We start from the raw sequence: 22,795 nt of genomic DNA, 5'->3' as shown, positions 1-22,795 counted from the left end.
CGTTTGAGCATTTATCTAGTTAAGCTTAATGGGTAAGGGAGAAGAAGCAAGTCAGCTGCACTTATCTGAAGAGCTGTGCTCCCCCGGGCAGCGCCGGCGCGCTGCTGCTCAGCAAACGAAAACAGCAAAAAGCACAACAAGGGCACGATCCCCCCCAAAACTGCCCAGCCCCAGCCCCTGTGGAGCTCCTGCGCTTTTTGAGACCAAGCAGACCCACAGACCCAAATATTTTGGGTTACGATGGTGTGATGAGGCACCTTCGAGGGGCTCCTGCATCCCTGAGCATCCCCAAGGCTTTTCCCCGGTGCGGACTCACGTGTAGAGCGGCTGTAGCTGTAGGTGTGACGTTTTCTGGGGCGCCTGGTAGCCGTAGGAGTCAAAGCCGCCAATGAAGTCGACTGGGGAGAGGGGGGAGAGCAGCGAGGTGAGCTGGGGAGGGCAGCAGGGCGGTTTACCTGCCCCGATGGTACCCGTGGGTCACGCAGGTCACTGCAGCACCCCAGGGACATGCAGCATCACAGTTTGCAGCTGCATCCCGGGTCACTGCAACATCCCACGTCACCACAGCATCCCAAGTTGCAGCAGCATCCCAGGTCATGGCAACAGCCCCGGTCCCAGCAGCATCCCAGGAAAGCGTGGTGAGAATCAGAGGAAAGGAGCTGGACCAGCTCGCAGAGGTCCCTCGGGCTCTCCTCTCCTCACCACCATAGCCCTTGCATTGCAGGCTGGACAAAGTGGGGAAAATTACCCTATTATTGTCTCCAAGTGGGCATTTAAGGAGAGTTATGGGGGAAATACATCTTGTTTCAAGCCTGTCATTTACGGGAATTGCAGACACCAGTATATCAGTTGTCACGGCTGCAATTTCCAGCCCAGTGGTTCATGGTTTTAAACTAAAAGAGGGAGATTCAGGCTGGACATGGGGAAGGAATTGTTGCCTGAGGGTGGTGAGAGCCTGGCCCAGGTACCCAGAGAGGTGGTGGATGAACCATCCCTGAGACACCCCAGGCCAGGCTGGACGGGGTCTGAGCACCCTGAGCTGGGGAAGATGTCCCTGTCATGGCAGGGGGGCACTGGGGGCTGGGACGGTCCCTCCAACCCAAACCATTCCATGATTCTATGATCCTTGTGGTCCCTTCCAACCTGGGATTCTCCACCTGCCCCCAGACCTGAACCCTCACCCTGCTCAGCCAGCCCAGGAACGGGCACCACGCGCAGCCAAGGGGGTTTCCAAACCCCCACGGGACCTGCAGTGTGACCCATGTCCCAAAAACCAATATATTAATCCCCATAGAGCTGAGATCCGGGTGGGTTCACACGTGGGTGTCCAGGAAACAGCAGGAAGCTCGAGGGGGGAGCCCAGTTCTCCCAGCATATTTATCTTCCCGACTTAATATTCAGCCAGCTCTCAATTTTGATGCCATCCATCCATTTCCAAATCTAATAAGATATTCCATTAAAAAAGCTGCATTTGAATCTTGGGCTCCAGCAGCATTAATATTAAAAGTGTATTGAATGCAGGAGTTTGTTTGAATGCAAACACGCTTCAAAGCCGGCGGTGGTAGATAAACCCTTTTGCCAGCTCCCCCGGTACAGAAACAAGTTATTACCGCAGGCAGTGTCCAATTTCACACGGAGATTTTCCTTTTCCGCTACATCGGCTCCCGGCAGCGCTGCGGTGAGAATGCGGGGGTGCCGGACCCGGCACCTCCCGGCTGGGACCATCGGTGGGTCCCGGCACCGGCGGGGCCGCCGATCCGGTGCCGTGGGGAAGGAGCGCGATGCCGAATGTATCCCGGTGGCTTTGGCGCGTCCCTGCCCGCGGGAGCTGCCAGCTGGCGCCAATTAATAAATGGCAGATGAGCATTTAATGCGGTTGGACGGCTACGGCCTCAACCGCCTGGTTAATTGAGGCTGGGGGGCTCAGCGCTTCTGGAGGGGTGTTTTGTAGAATGATTTTGGAAAAACAGGGCAAAAAACCCAACTAAAGGGATCCCTTCGCCCACCCGCAGCCCAGGCACCGCTCCCGTCCCCAGCAAGTGTCACTTACAGCTGTCTTCTTCCTCCAGGAACACTTTGCTGACGTAGCAGGCGTAGACAAAGCCGAAAAGCTGTGAAACAAAAGCAAACAGGGAGAAGTCGGTGAGAGCCTGGCCCAGGTACCCAGAGAGGCGGTGGATGAACCATCCCTGAGACACCCCAGGCCAGGCTGGACGGGGTCTGAGCACCCTGAGCTGGTGACGATGTCCCTGTCATGGCAGGGGGGGCACTGGGGGCTGGGAAGGTCCTTCAACACAAACCATCCTGTGATTTTATTTGAGCCTCCCAGGCTCCCCAGGAGCTTTGCATCCCCGTGTGTCCCCTTCCCGCCTCCCCATGGGGTGACAGAGCTACCAGGAAGGGGGGACCCCCCCTTACCAGCAAGCGGCACATCCCACCAGGTCCCACACCCCGGTGTGTTACACTGAGACCCCCCACATTCCTGCAGCACCCAACCCACAGCAGGTTCTGGGGTGGGCAGCACCCCCGCAATGCTCCGCTCCTCCCACCCCTAAGCCAATGCTGCCCTTGATGCTACAGAATGGCTGTGTGATGGGGGGACACCTCCAGTTGGAATCTGTCCACCCCCGTCCCTGCCATCATTCCCTCTTCCTCACTTCGCGATTTGGGATGAGGAGGAAAAGCGGCGGCAGCCGCCCTTACCGCCAGGAAGATCTGCGTGGCACTGCTCACCACCTCGATGTACTGGTAGTCGAGCAGGCAGCCGCTGACGGTGATGACGTGATGGTCCTCGGGCGCCAGGTTGGAGTTGAGCACCGGCGTCACCAGGCAGCCCGGCCCGTTCTCCATCCACCACGAGCGGTGCAGTGAGGTATTGAAGGTCATGATGAAGTCCCGGTCCTGCGGGAAGGAGCAGAGGAGGCGGCACAGGCTGTGGAGCTGGGGCTCTTTGCAGAGCGGGCAGACACAAAATGGGCTTTTCCAACCCAAGGATGCTCCACGAGCATCGCAGGCACCCGGCGCAGCTGATGAACCCCAAATCTCCCTGACACACAGCCAGTGTCCTCAGGGCTTGTGGCTTCCCCCGACACCGGTGGGCACAGACCACTTGGTGAAGCAGCACACAGGTGTGCCATGATGCCCAGGTGACATCCTGGATGTCACAGAGCTGTCACCAACGCAGCAGCTTGGCCTTGAGGCAGGGACACAGCTGCTGGTGATGCTGCAGCTGCATTCAGCCATCTGAAAGATGGGACCGTGGGATCACCCCCCAGCATGGTCCAGGGATGCTGGGCAACCTCCTCTGCATCCCTGGGGGTTTTGGGTCCTTTTTGGGGACAGGGGAAGGAGGAGGGTGAGAGCAGGACAGCAGGGAGGATGGAAAGATGGAGGGAAGGCGATAGGGGGAGCGTTACCTGTGACAAGCGTCCAACCTCCAGGTAGAAGCAGATGATGAAGGCGTTCCAGCCGACCCACAGCACCAGCCACACCGCGTACTGCCAGGGAGAGAGCTGGTCAGGGTACACCGTGCCGAAACACACCCCGCTCCATCCCCCCAGCTCGCTGGATCCCGCTGGATCCACAGGGATCTGGGTTGGGATACAGGACCTGGGGCTGAGGACACTGCACCCAGGCGCGGGAGCATCCTCCACAGCGGTACCTACCATCATGAGGTATTTGGATCTGTACTGGACGGTCCCAAAAATACCCAAAATAACAGCCATGATGTGTAAAAAATTCGCCAGGATGGGTGCCCACTGGTAGCCCAGGAAATCAAAGATCTGCCTCTCCAGCGCCGCGACCTGCAGCAGAGCAGAGCGGGGTGCGGCTGTTAGAGCGGGACACCGGTCACCGCAGCGGCTCCCGGGGTGCTGAACGCAAAGAGCAGCCAGTAATTAATGGGAAGTCCCACGAACAATTAGTTGCAATAGGCTGAAATGTCTGCGTGACGCATTGGCCGTGGTGGGCAGGCGTGTGGTGGCCAGCGAGGGGTTATCAGGAATATTTGGAGCTGAGAAGGTGGAGCAGGGAGCTGCCGGCTTGTCCCAACAGCACCCTCCGTGCTTCAGTTTCCCAACGCAGCATCCCTGCCCAGCCAGACCGACCTAACGCGTCCTAATTCCACAGGGGAAATAAATGAGGTGGCAAAAGTCCTTCCCTAAGCGTTTCTTGAGGATGAGGCACGGCTGGTGCATCTGCGTGCGCAACCGCCAGTGGGTGGAAAGCCAAAGGCAGAGCTGACAACCATGGTATCCCATTCCCTTCTCTATTCCCGGGATGGGATCTGCCGGATCCCTGCCAGCAGGACCCCAATTTCCATTGAAGACGACACAAAGACACGGAGCAGCCCCAGCATCCGCGGGGCCGGGACCGAGGCTGTTTGCATTGCGGCTTAATTCACTTCCACGCTACTTAAACTCTCTGAGAAAACAGCCTTTGGAAATACTTACAACCAGGCTGTAAATCTTTTAAATTGAGAGACGTAAATAATAAATGATACAAGGAGCGCAGCACTCGGGGTTTCACAGCCGCCCATCGATCCGGTGGCTGTTGACAGAGCTGCTGAGCAGGGGGCAGGTGGGAAGGCTGTGAGTTTTGGTATCAGTGAATCTCTGAGACCCTCAGGATGATGGAATCCAACCATTCCCCCACCCCCATCCCTGCCCCACATCCTGAGAACCTCATGTCCGTCTGTCCAGCCCTCCAGGGATGGTGACTCCAGCACTGCCCTGGGCAGCCTGTTCCAACGCCCCACAGCCCTTTGTCACCAGTGGCCCCAACCAAAGCCAGGGCAGGGAACAAGCCCAGCCCAGCTGCGGGGCTCAACATCACTGGTGAGCAGGACAAGGGGCTCTGCAGACTCACCACACACTCCACAAGAAACCTCCAAACAACCTGGAAACCAGCAGCATCCACCCCCAAATGCAACCTGTAGAGCTCAGAGCATCCTCCTCAGGCCATCTCCCTCCCATGAGGGGCATTTCCCATGCTAATAGCAGCCTCATTTATTGACCTCCCCTCATTAACACCCTGCTCTGCTCTTTCAGGTGTTGCTGCTTCTCTGCCATCCAAGCCGTGATGCCACTGGGGGTGTGGGGCTGGGAACCACACACCATCCCACTGCTAATTAAGATAAACCTGCAACTGATCAATGCAACGAGTTTTAGGGCTCCCTCTTAATTAAACACTCTCTAGTTTATCGATCAGCCCCAAAAGTTCCCTTTGCAGCAAATCACATCAATTAGTCAGGGGAAGACGTGTGCCAGAGTCCTGCTAATTGAAACGCCTCACCTGCAATGATTTTATTTTAATCAAGGAATCGAAGCGGGCGAGATGTGGGGACCAGGCGCCAGCAGCGCGTGGGGTCCCCGGGGAGGGTGTGACAGGAGGGGACGGGGCTGTGACAGGAGGGGACAGGCGGAGGCTCAGCCCGGGACTCTGGGCAGGCAGAACCGCTGAGGCAGAGCTGGAGAAAATGGGATTTTTTAGGGGTGTTGGCAGCAAATTGAAGTGCAAAAGAGTTCATCTGTCCCCGTGTCACCCCCACAGTGTGGCCCGGGGCCACCTCTCACCCTGCTGCCCCCACCAGGGACAAGCCAGAGCCACCATGGTCCCCCCAGCCCACAACCCTGCCTGGGATTTACGGCAGCCCAAGGAAGCAGGATTGGCAGCAGATCCTCCATCACAGCTGTCACACCCCATGGTCTTAGAGACCTCTCCAAAAACCACTTAATTACCCCCAGAGCCAGAGGGACGTAAGGACTCGGCCACCTGTGGACACAAGAGACCCAGGAGCTCGTGTATCCGTGCTCAGCAGCCTCGGCAATCGCAGGGAGGATTCACCCACATCCCCCTCCCGCAGTGCCCAGGGAGGTGACGCTCGTGTCACCATGGCCCAGGGCAAGGACACTGGCCCAGCTGCGGCCCCCGGTCCCCTAGGCTCCGCGGGGGAGGCGGCGCTGACCCCTCCCCGGCTCCATCCTCTCGCCTCGCCTGTGATGGCAATGACATGTTTGCTGACACACGCGCATAAATATATTATTGCATCTCCAAAGCCTCAATAATTAACGAGTGGAGGGAGACGGGAGCTCCAGTGCTGGGAGGTCAACTGCTGGTAGAGCTGGGGAGGGGGTGGTCCCTCCAGTCTCTCCCTCAGCCCCCGCAAAGGTGCAGAGCTGCATGGCTGGGTGCTGGGTGACATTCTGGGGACATCTCTGCTGCTCGCTGTGCCCTTGCCCACCCCAAAGCCTCCCAAGCAGCACCCCAGGGTGCACCAGCACCTCAGGGCGCAGCAGGCAGTAGGTCATGTTTGGGGACACAGGGCAGTGACCCCCCCGTTCCCCAGCTGCATCTCAAGCCGTGTCACCCCCCATGGCCAGGCAGTGACTCTTCTGGGCACATAATTATGTATTTAATTGCTCTGAAATAAAAGCCCCTTGTCCCCGACATTCCCAAGGGGGAGCACAGGTGTCTGGAGCATGTTGGGCATCTGTGACACAGAGTGGGGGGCACGGTGACATGGGGGTCCAGCCCCATTAATTCACAGGGTGACACCGGTCACTCCATCCTTCTACTTGCGGGGACAGCCCAGCCAGGCCACCACGTGCTCTCCCCTGTCCTGGGGACCCTCGCCCGCTGCCGCTTCACCTGGGCTGTTTTGGGGCAGAATAAGGGGTTTGCACATTTTTACTACTTGGGCAAAACCCCTTTGCGGGGTGAACATCCTTGTTTCTAGGATGGAAACTTTCCCATCTATTTTTTTCCACCTTCATCCTCACCAACCCCACGGGCGGGAGATGGGAATATCCCCCTCTGATTTTTCCCAGAAACAGGACAATATTCTGGCTGAAGATTCTGGCTCCTGACAATCCAGCTGCATGGTTTTCATTTCAGTGAGGCGGGCACAGGCAGCATGGGCAGCACGGGCAGCGCGGGCAGCATGGGCAGCGCAGGCATCACGGGCAGAGCAGGCAGCACGGGCAGCGCGGGCAGCGTGGGCAGCGCGGGCAGCACGGGCAGAGCAGGCAGCACGGGCAGAGCAGGCAGCACGGGCAGCGCGGGCAGCATGGGCAGCGCGGGCAGCACGGGCAGAGCAGGCAGCACGGGCAGAGCAGGCAGCACGGGCAGCGCGGGCACCGTGGGCAGCGCGGGCAGCACAGGCAGCACGGGCAGCGCGGGCAGCGCAGGCAGCACGGGCAGCACAGGCAGTGCAGGCAGCACAGGCAGGATGCTCGCGGGCTGCCTGCTGCCCTTGATCTCAGCAGCAGCATCTGCGCGTCGGGCTGGAATGAACCCTGTGCCCTCCCCGCGTGCTGCGGCCTGGCAGGAGCGGAGCGGGGGCTCCGCTACCCCCCGATGGGTTATTATCCTTCAGCCGGGCGATCTCCTCCCGAACACCATATGCCTGGGGCTCGCCGGGGATTTAACTTTTCATTTCGCTGCATTTTGAAGAGATTTGGGGTTTTTATTCCGCCTTGAATTCCCCTCCGTGCTGCGTCCGAAGATGCTGCGAGAGCATCGCCCTCCCCCCAGCTTGTCCTGTTTTTTCGGGGTAGAAATGCCCTGTTTCTAGGAGTCTTGGCCAAACAAATTGTGGGGATTAGGGAAAACACACCCCCTAAGCAGAGCTATGGGGCAGGACCTGGCCCACTAGCGCGGTGCTCGATGCTGTTGGTCCCCAAGGGACACGTTTCCCGCAGCCCCCAGAGCTGGGTGTCCCCAGGCAGGTGGAGCATCACTGGGGGGCTCTTGGGGACCAGCTGGATCCTGTTCCCAGGAGGGAAAGCAAAGCCCATCTCCCTGCCCCAAAGGACGCCACACGGTCCTGCATCCCCACCCTGAGCCCCACAGCACCTGTGCAGGCTCCCCCACCCCTTCATCCTCTTTTTTTTAGGCAGTTTAAGGTGTTTTGCTGATTTTCATTCTTGTGACACCTTCGTCCTGCTCCCGGGGAGCCCGAGGAGCTGTCGGAGGCATTTTCATCTCGGTACCCACGAGCCGCCCGCCTCCACTTAGGGAAATTGGCTGCGATTTAAATGAACGGCAAGCGAGTGAATTGACTATTAAGAAGGTGCAAACACCGCTGTGAACCCAGGGACTTCATTTAATGACTTGGAAACAAGTTCTTGACCTACTTCCAACTTGCAAAAGCCTTCATGAAATCGCAAAGGAAAAGAAATTAAAGGCGCCGGAGCCTACAGTATCAGGTGGTGACGAGCAGGATGCGGCGCTTGGCCGACAAGGTGCTCTGGGACCGAGCAGCCCCGTTGTAAAACACGGGAGGAGCAAAAAGCGGGATGAAAGAGGCACAAATCAGGTCCTTCCACAGCTGTTGCAACCCCCCTGTTGATGCCAGTGGGTTTTGGGGGCGCCTGGCCTCCATGCATCCAGCATTGCTGCATTTAGGAGCTCACGGCATGTGGCTCAAGCATCCCAGATCTGCGGGATGCAGCTGCGGGTGCTGGGGACACAAGCAGAGACTTGGGGTGCGCGGGGTCCCTCTCCAGGGCTCCCCATCGCCCACCCAGCACCCACCCGACGGGCTTTCCTTCCTCTCGCCCGTTTTTTCCCACCCCCACCCTCGGTTATTTATTTCATTTCGCCGCATCCGGCAGCGTTGCCATGGGAACGCGGCGGCAGCCCCGGCTGGATGCGCTTGTCTAGACGCTGCACCCCAGGACCGCGCTGCCACCAACCTGCTCCCTGGGCTGGATATGGCCCCGGTCCGGGCAGCACCCCTGGGTGCGGGGTCACCCCCTGCACCCACCCCCAGCACCCCTGGGACACCCCGGCACCTGAGCTCTGCACCCCAGATCTGAGCTCCTGGCTCCACCCAGCCTTGGGGGTTCCTCTGCTGTGCAAGGGGGGCTGGGGAATGCAGCCGAACGGCAATAATAATAATAATTAATAATCGCAATTCCCCTAAATGCAGCCGAAGGGTTGCAAAGTGCCCTTTGCACCAGGCAGATTAAATCAAGCCCCCTCCTGGTTTTGCCTCATCGTAGGGAAGGGAAACTGAGGCACAGCACGGGGGACACCCCCAGATCTCTGCAGTGCTCTGAGATGCTGAGAACAGTGAAAGCCGGGGCAGCGGGTGTCCCTGCGGACAAGGATGCTCCATCGCCTGCTCCAACAAAGCCCCAAGAGCCGCTGCTGAGCCCATCGGCTCCCAAAACCGCCGGTTTGGGGCGGATTTGGCTCTCACTGCCCCCCATGTCCCCAGCGGAGACCCACAGCCCCTTGTCACCCCCAGAGGGCTTTCAACTCTTGTTTCTTCAGGCAAACATCACACATTTCAAATTTCCCATGAGCAGGTCGGTTTAACTCCAATACAATATTACATCTATTTAACTTTAAAACAATATTGCGTCTATTTAACTTCAATTCAAGATTACATCTATGATTTGCACCATCCTAGAAATGCCAAGATGAGATGTTTTTCTTGCCTCCCACCAAGGAAATGTTTCAACACCGAGGAAAAGCGGAGCAAGTGGCTCATTCCCCATCTCGCCCAGGGCAGCCCGGCTCCAGCCATGCTCCCGCACAACAGGATTCATCCCGCTGGGAACTGCTCTGTCCCCTTGGGAATTGCTCCAAACCCATTGGAATGTCTAATGGGGAAACTGAGGCATGGAGGAGTGCTGGAGAAGACCCGCTCAATGGGCGAATTGGTCCCGTGTCATGCTGAATAACCAGCTGGGGGATGGAGTGTGAATGGGGGTGCCTGCTGTCCCCTTGGTCCCACCCACTCCATCCCATCCCATTTTATCCATCCCATCCACCCTATGGCATCCATCCTATCCACAGATTCCACCCCATTCATCCGTTTGTCTCATTCTACCCCATCCAACTCATCATTCATCCCATCCCATCCCATCCCATCCCACCCCATCCCATCCCATCCCATCCCACCCCATCCCACCCCATCCCATCCCATCCCATCCCATTCCACCCCACCCCACCCCACCCCATCCCATCCCATCCCATCCCATCCCATCCCACCCCACCCCATCCCACAGCAATAACCCCTCCGCCCCATCCAGCACAGATCCCCGATCCTCGGCTCAGCCTCAGAGGCACTTGCTGTCTCCAAACCATCAGCAATTGTCCCCCCACAAACGCCGGCACCAACAAACAGCCTTTCGGATGAAGAAAAATGGGATTAATCAAGCGGCTCAATTAGCCACAACAAGCCACAGCTTGTCATCACGCCAGAGACTCGCAGCAGCAACCACACCAGCGGCACAGCCTCTGAGAGGCTGGGAATTCATTAAAATGGAGCAAAAAACCCTAAAACCCCCCTGAGCAAATGGGGAATTGCTCAGAGTGGGGTGATTTCTCCCACGAGTCCGGAGATGCCGGTTTGCCCTTGGGACACAGTGACAGCCGGGGCTGGAGCTTCAGTCTGGGGGTCTCGGGCTTCAATCTGGGGGATCTTGGGCTTAAACCTGGGAGATCTTGGGCTTAAATCTGGGGGATCTTGGGGCTTAAATCTGGGGATCTTTACCTTAAATCTGGAGGATACTGGGTATAAAATTGGAGGATCTTCGGCTTAAATCTGGGGATCTTGGGCTTAAATTTGGGAAGACTTTGGCTTAGATTTTGAGCAGCTTGGTCTTAGATCTGGGGGATCTTGGGGTTAAATCTGGGGATTTGGGGCTAAAGTTTGGGAGTTGTTGGGGTTAAATTTGGAGGGGTATTTGGCATAAATTTGGGAGATCTCTGGCTTAAGTTTGGGGAGCGCACAGGAACAGCAAACAAGACGAGGAGCTGGGAGAGATCGGGGGAGCCTGACCCCCTAAATTTCAAATGGGATGGGGAGCAAGCAGGAAAAGCAGCTTTGGGCTATTGCAAAGAGCAGGAATGGGACAAATCGCCCTCCAAACATCTGCAGAAACCCACCAGATGTGGAGACAGGTGAGATGGGGCAGATCCCGGCTGAGACGGCCCCACCAGCCCGTGCCGGCCGAGCCCATCCGGACAAGGATTAAGCCGCAGGCAATTTCGATGCTAATTCTCCCAGTTAAGTTCTTTAGCCCGACATCTGTGAGAAGCAAGAGGTAATTTCCCCCGGATCTCAAACGGTGCCTCAAAGATGCTGTTAATATAATCCGATAGAGGGGAGAGAAAGAGAAAAAAAAATAAATATATATATATAAAAAAATCCAATTTACTGACTTCTTTAGTGACACCTTTCGTAATCAATTCTCCCAGGAAAGAAATACTGATTAAAGCCAAGCGCATCGCTATGGAAACCGGCATCCCTCCTCCCCCGGCCCGCAGGCTGGGAAGGAGAAACTCGGGTGAGGAAATCTGCCTGGTAACAACCCCCTTAATGAGCTGGGGAGCAAAAATAATCCCTGCGAGCGGTGGTGCTGCGAAAGGAGCAGCCGGTGGCAGCCGGCGGGGAGGAGAACCCGCCTGCCGCTCCCCAAATATTGATCTTGATGGGAGGGTAGAGCTGTTCTGGAGGAGGAGGGGATGCTCCTGCATCCTGGAGGGATGAAGCGGCATCCGAGGGTGGTACCCACGGGTGCGCCCCCCGAGTCCCGCGAGTGTGGGTGTTACTTCCAGCACTTATCCAATTTTTTAGCCTTAAAATACAAGCCAAAACCATCTTGAGATGCGGGTTTAAGAGATTCAGCTGCCCCACAGCCCACGAGGAGGTGGCTGGCGGCACAAAAGGAATTTATCCAGTAAAGCCAGCGAGTTTCCCTCTCCTCGGGGCGATTCCTTAACCCAGGGCATCAGGGTGCATCGCTGCCCGCCCAGGCAGGGCTGCCACCCCCGTGAGCAACACCCTCACGGACCAGCGGTTTGGGGAGAATTGGGGATTTATTCTCCTTTCTCCATTGAACGGCAACAAGTTCCTGGAGGGGATCGAGGTCTCCTCCTGGCTGATTGTGTCCCGCACCCCAGCAGCACCTTGACGCTTTTTGGGGTGGTTTACAGAGCTTCAGTTTGCACAGGACATCATTAGTGCTGCTCGTTATCTATTAAGGGATTTAATAACAAGCCAATCTGACATTTTCCTTAAATCCTGCCCATGGCTGTGACCGGGGACGGGAGCGCAGCCCCGCGGCTCCAGCACCGGGACTGTGGTCCAGCTGGAGCATCTGAGCCCCATCCACCCGCAGCCGGGACTGGGGCTGGAGAGGCACCAGAGGGATGCGCCACCCTAATAAACCCAGAAACCTGAACAGTTTGAACAATTCCTTCAGCAAAAGAGCCGTTTCTGTTAAACCCACTGATCCCTTTCCCATTCATCACGGAGACGATTTAATAAGGCGCCTTCGCCGTGACCACTGGCGCATTATTAAATGCAGCGATTAGCAGCTGCCGTGGATGGGAGCTCATTAGAGACTTCTTAAACATCCATAAAAATTGCTTTTATTAATTAGTTCATCCTCTTTTTATACCCACTGCATTCAGGAAGCGGGTTTTGGGGTTGATTTTACGGACCCCTTTGTTGCATGGTGGTGGATGGGGAGCCCTGCGGCTGTCCCGCTCCGCTCGGCACGAGGTGACAAGGGTGACAACGGGATGTCGCGGCGGTGACAACGCAGTGCCTGAGTGGGGGGACAATGCCCTGAACACCCCAAACTCTGCAGCAGGGCCGGCACAGCCCCCGGCATCGCGGCCAACCTCACACTGGGGACACTGGGATTTTCCCCAAAAGTCTGTTTCTCTCCCCATAACCACGTGGGATGCCTTTCCCAGCTGGGAGATGGGTGCTGCCCCCAAATTTGACACCCACAGGGTGCTGCTCCAAGCCTCCCCCCGTTTTGGGTGCCCTTGCAGGAGGGATGAGGATTTCCAGATCAACGTTTTGGGGGAAAACCCAACTCAGCATCACCCATGAATTGTAACAGGGCTGCGGGGGACTCCTGGGGGGAGACGAGGGGATGGGGGCATGGCCAGGGTTGCACGGGGACCCCCAGCTCTTGGGGACCGTCCCTGTTCCCTGCGAGCTCCTCGCCTGGTCCCAAGCCCTGCAGCATCGTCCCTGCCATGTCCCCACCTAAGCCCAGCTGTGGCACCCACGGCCACAGGGCTGCCCCACAGCCGTGCCGGGGATGTCACTGCCAACACACACGTGCCACCTCCAGCCCTGGGGAGCAAACAGGCCCCTCCAGACCCCCCAGGTGTCACTGCACCCCAGCAGCCACCATCCCCACCCTGCAGGGGCACTCGATGCCAGCCCTGTGCCACCCCGGTGCCCATCACAGCAGTCTGGATGTGTCCCCTCCTCCCCGAGACGAGGGAAAACTGCGGCAGATGCTACAATGAGGGGCCAGGAAAGGACGGTTCCGCCTCAGAGTCCCGGCAGCTGCCAAGGGGAATTGGCAACCGGCTGGTGATGGGATGGAGGCGGCAGAGGGACGGGAGCTGGGGGGGCCCAGAGGTGCAGATGGGGACACCGTCCCCCAGGGCGGGCAAGGGGGACAGGGCTGGTTCTGGGCCAAAATAGGGGGGAAAAAAGAGAAAATACAAATTGGAGCCTGCAAAGGGTTTGTGCAAAGCTGCTGGCGGGTGCTGCACCTTCCCGGGGCTGCGGGACATGGGTCAAGGCAGCGGGGACCCGCCTGAACCCCACAGTCACCCCCTGTCCCCAGCCCTTTGCTGGAGCGGAGGAGGAGGGGGAGGATGTGTGTGCAGGAAAGAGCCCCAAGGGGGCCGGGACAAGGACTCACAGCTTGACATTTCCAGGCCATAGCTGAGGACCACCATCAATCTGAGCTGCTAATGCGCAGGAGTAACGAGCGGACAGGGTTTCCCATGGGAAACCTCAGCATCGCTCGCTGCGCTGCTCCAGTACCCTGTGCTCCTACCCCCAGCATCCTCCAACATCACCCCAGCATCCTCCAACATCACCCCAGCATCCTCCAGCATCACCCCCAGCATCCTCCAGCATCACCCCAGCATCCTCCAGCATCACCTCCAGCATCCTCCAGCATCACCCCCAGCATCCTCCACTCGAACCTGAGCATCCTCCATGACAGCCCAAGCAACCTTCTCTCCCCTGGGACATTTCCAGCTGGCGTTTTGTATGTGAGCATCCCTGTGCGATGGCATGAGGTGCCTGGGGGACAAGGTGTCAGGCAGACACACACACTGCTCCAGAGCCAGCGTGGCGTGCCCATGACTCCCTGCATCCCCCAAACTGGGCCAGTCTCCAAGGCAGACCCAGGCCACCCCCAGCCCTTTGGTTTCCCAGATCACGACCACCAAAGAGCTTCACATTTCCATCCTCAGCAAGAGCCCAGGGGAAGTGAAGCCGCCCTGTCCTGCACCAGCTCCTCTCCGGCTCCCTGGTGTCCCCAGTGTCCCCAGGACATGGGCTCTGCTGTGGGAAAGGGCGTTGCTATCGATCTGGTTATGGGAAGAGACCAGACTGACCCAGCGCACCAATTAGCCCTAATCAAGGTAATTAGCCTGAGAGCCAAGCAGCGGGCCAGCCCTGAGCTTGCTCTTTGCCCTGTCTCTGCTTGTGTCTCCTGTGTGTGACAGCGCAGCTGTGACCCCGGGCCAGGCATGGTGGCTGTGTCCCCTGCTTAGGTGACACCCAGCCTGGGCAGCGAGGATGACGAGGGTGCCCGGACACGGCCAGGCTGGGAGCCTGACAGCTCAGCCAGCACCGGTGGCTTTGCCGTGCCATTGCTGTCACCCGGGGTGCCTGAGGGACGCTCAGGGGCTGCCCCATGTCACGTCCCTCCAAGGCGACAGTCCCCTCTGCCACTCACAGCCCAGATGTGGCACCGCTTGTGCACCGTGAGTGATTTGCACACACCCGTGTGACAAAGGGCTGTGTGGCATGTTCCCAGTGCAGGTGATTGCTGAACTGTCCCTGCTGTCACTGGGCAGGGACACTATTAAATAACACGGTAAAATTTCCTTCTGCTGCAGAGTAAAAACCAAAGACGGGTGAAATTTCCCAGCCAAGCACATGGGAGCTGTTATTAATCTTATTAATAAACCACTCGGAGTTTAATGTCCTGTTTAAATACGATGGGGGCTGCTCTCTGCCAACTTTGCCTTCCCAGTTTTCCAGGCCGTTACATACGTATTTTGAAAATTGAAATAAATAGCTGCTTCCAAATGGAGGGAAGAGAAAAGAAAGACGCCAAGTCCCATCCCGAGCGCCTCTGGCCCTCCAAGCACCCCCCAGAATTCGGGCAGGGTATCTCCTCCCCACTCAACCCCCAACGCTCCAGCGCCCTCAGCTAAAAACTGTCCCCAGCTCCATGCTGTGAAGGGGACAAGGACATCCCTGGGCATCCAGGAGGATGCGGGATGGGGACACAGCCTGGACCGCTGGGACCAGCGGGGTCTGAAGCCGCCTCCCTGTCACAAAGCCACCCGGGATTAAATCAGATTGCTAGTCGGCATCTCAACACCCTTAGGGCAGCTCAGTCCCTTTCACCAGCCAAACCTGGGAGCTCAGTAAGAAACAAGATCAAGTTTGGCTGGACAAGACTCATTTTCCCAGACACCAAATAGGCCATCAGGTTTTAGGCTTTGCCGACCACATTGTGCATCAGCCTTTCCTTCCCCTGCTCCCGCAGCTCCGGTGCTGGGCCAGGCTGTTTTCTGGCTCATCCTCTTTATTTTCTCTACAACCCAGCCCTCCGAGACATTTATTTTCCAGTCCCCATTGCTCTCAGCTCCGTTACGAACCAGCGTGAATGATTTAGAGAGATCTTCAACCGGTCTTGTTAATACTCTGGGGTGCACATTAGCTGGTCCTGCAAATTTAGATGTACTGCACTTTAATCGCGGTTTTAATTGCGAGCTGTAACGTTCTGCCTTCCCAAACGCGCGCCAATAAACCTTTATAGCGGCCTGTCAAGCAAAGCTGTGCCGGTGAATAATGGGGATGCAGCGGAGGATGCGTGGCCACGCGGAGGTCTCGCCGGGCTGGGACGCTTCCCCACGACCACCCGCAGCCACGGGCCCTCCTGTGGCTCTTGGGGTGGTCACCCAGGGAGGTGACAACGTGGGTTGGGGTTTCTCACACCTCTAACACACACAGTTCTCCCCGGGGCTGTCTCTGGATCCCTGGCACTGCCCATCCCTGGGGCGCCCCCGTCCCTCCACGCCAGCACCCACCACCCGCAGCACCCGCGGGCGCGGGACCGTCACCGCACCCCCCGTGTCCCGCCGCGAGGAGACGGGGCGCGGGGAAACGAGGGGCTCCGCGTCCCCGCCGCCGCCGTCTGCCCCCCATTTCCATGGCAACCATGCAAATGTGAAAGCTTTCCATAATCATTAGGGAGCGGAGCCGAGCAGTATAAACAGTGACTGCAGTAGATTACATGCCTATTATGAACAGTCGCGCCTTCTGAGCGCTGGTAATTATACCTAATTGTGCATTTAATTGTGTAATTGAAAAAACCCCATCCAGAGTTCAGCCCGGGCTCCTTTCCCCCGTCCCCGCGGTGGAAGGTGCCGGGGGCAGCTCCGGCCCCGCTGTCCTCACGCTGTCCCCGCACCAGGATCGGCCAGGATGGGAACCGCACGAGGACAAAAGATGCCGGCAGACGGTGGCGGTGGCTGATTCTCGCTGGATTTGGAGGGTTCGTGGCCAAAATTGGGCAGATGAGGTGGGAGAGGTGCTGGGGCTGCCAGGGGACAGCAGGGCTGTGAAGTCCCTGAGGGTGCAGCAGGGTCCCATTCGGGAAGGGGATGTCACCTGGGGCTGGTGGCTGAGGGATGCAGGGGATGGGACCACCCTCTCCTTTCTCTCATCCTTCATTAAGCCGACCCCGCCAGCTCCTTAGGCTCAGTGATGGGGGGTCACATCCTGGAGGCTCTGGGTGCCCCATGCAAACCCCACGGCTCATGCAGGCAGGATGGGGTGGAACCGCAGCCCCGCTCCCACGGCACTGTACAGCACCACATGGCGCGGTACGGCCCCGCATGGCACCGCATGGCACCGCATGGCCCCGCACGCCTGGCAGGCTCCCGCAGGCTCAGCCGCGCGGGAGGTGCCAACGGAGCTTTGCTTTTCCAGCCAATTAAAGGAGAAGGAGAGAAACAAAGAAGGAAATGAAACCCCGGTTGGGAGTGACACGGAGCCGTGCCAGGCGGAGGTGGGAGCGCTGAGCATCCTGTCCCCACCCAGCGCCGGGGCTGGAGCTGCATCCCACCCCACAACGAGCCCCACGCCGCAGGGGAGCTGGTGGGGTCACCGCTTTGCAGGGGAGAAGGAGCCCACTCAAGCCAACCGGCCCCACAGCAGCACCAGCACGGCCCCAGGGCACAGAGCGGGACAGCCAGGGGACATGGGACAGCAGCTGGACAGATCCAGACGGACCTCAGGTTCCAGCAGTCCCGCACCACTGCCTCTGAGGTCTGGTACAGCAGCACCGCCACTGCTCCCACCTGCCACCGACACCACTAGGCTTCAGAGTTAACGAGGGTCACTGGTGCTGGTGCTGTCGAGTCGGGTGGCGTCATCTTTGGGTTCATTTTCCATCCAACCACCTCAGCAGCTCTCATCTTTACATAAAGGAAAGATAAACTCTCCCGACAACAATGGGAACCCCAGAGAAAGGTTTACTAAGCCACCGCAAGCACCCCAGCCAGTCACTGAGTCTCTCAGATGACGGGGAGAACCAGCAAAAACCTGAGAGTTTTGATTTCATCTCACCTCACCAGCAGCGATACCTCCCAGCAGCCCCTCCCGAGGTGGGGCAGTGCCGGTGGGTGTCTGCAAAGTGCATTCCTGGGTTTTTCCAGTGAAAAAGAGGCAAAATCTGGTGGGTGCTGCTTGTCCCCTGGGAATGAGGACACCCAGTGCCTGCAGCACCGCCTCACCGAGCGCTGGAGCAGCGTGTAGGACATTGGGATGCTCCGAAGCGGCCGCCCAGGCTCCCCAGTCCGAAAACCAGTTTCCCAGACGGGTTCGGGTGCAGCTGCTGCCCGGGGTCTGGGCTGCGCGGGGCAGCGTGTGTTCCCTGCCCAGACCTGCCTTCTCCCCCCAGCACAGGGACCTTGCACGGGGACCCCCTGCAGGCTCCGCTTAGGGAAACTGAGGCACGGGCTGGCGGGTGATGAGGTGTGGCACACCAGCGTGATCGCTGTTGGCACAATCTGACCCCAAAGCAGCAGGGCACGGCTTCTCAGGCAGCCCCAGCACACACCAGTCCAGCCAGCACCGGTGGCTAAGGGCTGTCCCCTCCCATAGCGCAGGGAGCCCATGACAGGCATCAAGGCCACCTGGACCAGGGGACACGAGCCCTGTGGTGACGTCCCTGTGTCAAGAGTGTCACAGAGCAGCCGAAGCAGAGGAGAGGAGCAGAGATGGGGTCAGGAGTCACCCCCCATCCCCATCGTCCCCTCCCAAACCTCGGCACCACCTGGTCCCGCCCATGCCACCTCGAGCATGCATCTTGGCCTTGGCCACTCAAAGGGACACCCTGATGGCGCCTGCTACCTCCTCACCGCAGGGCTGGCTGCCGATGGGCACCCAGACCCCAAAACCCAGGGACCCAGCAGCGCCTTCTCTCCATGGGGGGTGGGTGTCACTGCTGTGGGATGTGGCGCTGGGTTACGGGATGAGCCTGGGGTGGAAAGGCCACAGGTAAGGGACAGTTCCAGAGCCAGGGCTTTGGGGACGCCAGCAGCACCAGGACACACAGGGGAGGGTGGGGAGGAAAGCCTGACCCCAACCTGCAGCCAACCTGACCCCCAACCTGCAGCCAACCTGACCCCCAACCTGCAGCCAACCTGATCCCCAACCTGCAGCCAACCCGACCCCCAACCTGCAGCCAACCCGACCCCCAACCTGCAGCACAAAGTTCCTCCAGCTGCGAGCAGGAGCGGCTCTCCCACCCCCGAAGCTCACACTGATTCATTTTTTCCCCTAAAATAAATAGATTAAAATCTCTCAGATCTAGGATTTCTCAGGGAATAAACGCCAACAAACCTTCTTAGGAGCTGAGCGGTAAAAATGAAAAGTGATCGAAAGCCAAGAAACTCCTGCAGACCCAGAAAACACTCGTCGGATTGATCCTGAATACGGGGGAAGGTGAGGAAGTGCAGAGCAAGACTTTACAGACCGAACCGCGGGGACAGCTGGGGACACAGGAGGCCATTCCCGCTGGGGACACAGGGACTTCAGCCTGGGGATGAGCCCACTGCGGCTCCGCAGCCCAAGACTGGGGACTTGGCTTCCAAGCTTCCCGTGTCCCCCCAGGAAAGCTGCGTCCCCCCTCTACCCGAAGGTGGGGACCCCTCCCCGCTCGCTGCCTTCCCCAGGATGGAGAACGAACAAGAGCGACGCCGGGAAGCAAGTGCCCGTCAGCAGGATGTCACCGTCATCGCCAGTGGGGATCCGGAGCCGTGTCCATCGCTGTCCCCATCCTCCCCGTCACCCGCACCCCCGGGGACACCACAGCACGACCGCCACGCGTTTCGGCAATCCCCCCTCGTTTTCTCCGCTGCAACGAGCCCCGGCATGGCCGCGGGGACAAGTTGTAGGCTGCTGATCCTCCGTTAACGAACGAGCTGTCCGAGATAATTAATCGCAAGCTCATCCGTGCTGGTTTTATCAGAAAACCCCCCAAATACTCCCCACGCTCCCTTCGCCTGCTCCTCTGCCAGCACCCTGATGAAGATTGATTCGCGAGCGGCGGCAAGAATGGCACGTAATTATTACAAAGACAACAATCTTATTAAAATGAAACCTCTCCGTTCTCTCTGCCCCCGACACCCCCGCGTCCCCGGCCGCGGGCAGACGAGTTCCGCTCGAAAGCAGCAGAGTTTACAAAGTGCTGGCAGCGGCTCCAAGTTTCCCTCTTACCCCAACTCGGGGGACCAGCACCCCAAGAAACATCCTGGGAGTCACTGGGATGCGAAACCGCCGGCGGGAGCGAACTCGGAGGGAAGAGGCTGCAGTTGGGAACAAAGCTCACACCTGCTGGAGACGCATCCCCAGGCGCCGGCAGCGCAGGGAACGGGTTCGCATCCATCTCCCAGCCGCGGCTCCAGCCAGCGCTGGCCCGAGGCAGGGGACAAGGCTGGCATTTTGTTCCTCCTTGATTATTTTATATCTTTCGTTTTTTTTTTCTTTCGGGGGCGGTGGCAGCGAAGCGTCCCCAAGCTGGTCCCACAGCAAGGTCACCGCGAGACGGAGCGGGTAAGGGTGACAGCCAACATTTCGCACAAAGCACAACCCGGCATGCTGATGAGCGCAGACGGCCCCTCGCCTTACCAGCTGCAGGCAGCAGAATCCGACCAGCGTACATCTCCCATTGCATCTCCCCATGGTTTCCCAGCCGGAGCCTCGGATTTCCGCCACCGTGGCCTCTCGTCGCCGTCCTCCAGCTCCTCACCAGCAGAGCATCAGGGGGGCACCAGCACCATGTCCTGCTCTCCAGCCTCCGGCCAGCCCCGGGACTTTCTTCACAGCAGCCCCGGCGCCTCCCGCATCCTGCCAGGTTAGCACAGAGGCGGGCTGGGCTCACACAGGGGCATCGCCCCCCCTTCTCCGCCTTCCCCTCCACCCCCGAGCCCCGCTCCCCCCGAGCCCGCTACAGCCCCGTCCCCCGCTGCAGGGACCCCGGGGCCGCGCACGTCTCGCCAGCCATCCCCGGGGCGCGCAGGTTTGCGCGGAGCCCGCCCGGCCCCTCTATTGTCTCTCCCGCACAGCCGCGCTCCGCGCCCCGGGGGCGGGCGGGGAGGAGGCGGCGGGTGGGGTCGGGGGCGCGCCGGGCAGGGCGGGCCGCGGCCGCCGGAACAAGGCGAGCGGCGCTCCCGGCGGGGCCCGGCGGGCGGCGCGGCCGGGCGGGGGGACGCGGGGCCGGGCACGCCGCGCCGCGCTGAGCCCTTGGCGGCTTCCGGGGGCGCCGGGCAGCGCGGCCCCCTCCCCGCAGGCGGCGGCGGGTGCGGCTGCTGGTTGCTCCCGCCTTTCGTTATCGTCAGTATTTGGGTTTTATTTAATCGCAGATTATGATTTTTGTTTCCCCCTCCGGAGCCAGGTGGGGCTGAGTTAAATCCGGCGATTTGCAAACGCAAAGGGCAGCTGAGCTGCTGCCCTCCCCCTTCCCTGCGGCCCTCGGGTGGTGGCCGGAGAGGCAGCACAGGGACCCCGCAGCCACCTCCTCTGGGGACTCCCTGGGGCGGCCCTGCCAGGGCGGCAGCTGGGCCGGCAGGGCGGACAGATGGCTCAGCCCTGGCAGGAACACCCTCCCGGGCCTCCTCCAGAACCGGCTCCACCGCCCAGCACACGTGGCTGCAGGGCTGGAACGACCTGGCCAGAGGCAACACAGCACCCAGGTTTGGGTCTCTGCTCCCAGAGGGCTCAAAGGCTCAAATGCAGCAGCTCTGGGTGAGGAGGTGGGTGCAGGAAAAGCTGGCGGAGTCTGGCCCCTCAACGCCACCCACCCGGCTCGCCTTTGTTCTTTTTTCACAGCACACCTTCAGGGGGATCGGAGCGTGCACATCTGCCGAGGAGCAACCACGATGCTGCTTTTCCAGTGCTTTAGAAACCTCCTTTGGAAATGCACCCCGCAGAAGGACTTGGGGACAGTTTGCTGCTTTTCAGTTCCATGATTTCTCAAACCTCAGCCCCAAATTTTATAAGGGAGCATCTCCTACAGCAGCCCCACACACACTCTTACATGCCAGAGCAGCTTTGCACAGGAGCCGAGGGGCCGCAGCCTTTCAGATGTGTTTGTGTGCAAGTGTTGGTCTGGCCATGGTCTGACCTGGCCCATCCAAGCTGGCAAGGGATCACACGTCCCTGTGTGCTGCTGGGACCAGCCTACAGCACCCTCCATACCGGAGCTTTTCCTTCATCCTCCGTGGTGGGAATTGCTCCTTCCAGTGCAAGACACCGTTATATGCTGCCCCGAGTGTTTTGGGAAGCCCATGAATGCAAAAACCATGCCACAAAAATGCAGCATGATGCTCTCAACCAGGGGTCCCAAGAGAGGTGGGGGAAACCAGACGGAGCTGGTGGGTGTTTGAGACACAGGAACCTCTGCAGTGAGAACCTCACTGCTTGACTCCATCAGCCCCAACGCTCCTGGCTCCTCATCTCCAGTTCTTCATCAAGAGCCTGAGCAAGGTCCCATCACCCCGTCCCAGGTGTCCCAGGCTCTTAGGGGTTACCTGGGTGCATAAGGGGGGGACCAGCCCCATCTCCAGGACCGAGCTTGTGGGCTTCTCTGGGATTTAAGCACAGCAGAAACCTGGAGCAGAGGGACCGGTATCACCCCATGGGTCAAAAAAAGCAAGGACCCAAGTGCCCCGTAGCATCTCCTTCGCAATGAGCAAATGTGCTCTGCTCAGCCCTCCAAAAAGTACTAAAGAAAGGCAAAACACGCTGATGTAAAATCATGCAAACCGATACAATGGCGCTGCGATCCTGCTTGGCTCTCGACCAGCTGGAGTTTCACGAGGAATCAATTTTAGATTAAAAAAGGTCAATATAGTATGTTGAGGCGCTTCCCTGGGAGGCGAGGAGATAACTTCATTTGCGAGCGGGTGGGAAAGGAGCCCAACGCTTTGTCTCTTGCTCTGCTCATAACTCACCACCCTCCCAGACTCCACACTCCTTGGCTGGTACTCGTTTTGCAAGAAAAAACTCAGATGACCAAAATTATGCAGGAAATATTAGGAGGAAATTGAATCAGGGTCATGTTATATATATATAACCCCCTGGATGAGCATCAGTGATGCTGCCGGTGCAGCCAGCAAATAGTTATTTAGGGGAAGAAAGAGGCACAAAGCTGCTGCAGGACAGCCAGGCTGGGGATGCTGGTTGATGCCTTAAAAAAAGGCAAAA

General features: G+C 58.8%; 1 protein-coding gene across 1 annotated transcript; it reads right to left on the bottom strand.

Moving 5' to 3' along the window:
- Positions 1-312: 312 nt before the first annotated feature.
- Positions 313-20,272, bottom strand: NKAIN1 (sodium/potassium transporting ATPase interacting 1; the record flags this gene model as incomplete). Its single annotated transcript, XM_080357626.1, has 6 exons — positions 313-398; positions 2,051-2,111; positions 2,704-2,901; positions 3,417-3,497; positions 3,666-3,803; positions 20,219-20,272. 6 exons carry the CDS (start codon positions 20,270-20,272, stop codon positions 313-315), a joined length of 618 nt encoding a protein of 205 aa, XP_080213752.1.
- Between the last annotated feature and the right edge of the window lie 2,523 nt (positions 20,273-22,795).

The sequence above is a fragment of the Nesoenas mayeri genome (assembly GCF_963082525.1).
Source record: "Nesoenas mayeri genome assembly, chromosome: 21".
NCBI classification, from domain to species: domain Eukaryota; kingdom Metazoa; phylum Chordata; class Aves; order Columbiformes; family Columbidae; genus Nesoenas; species Nesoenas mayeri.
This window is presented reverse-complemented; position numbering and strand designations above follow the sequence as displayed.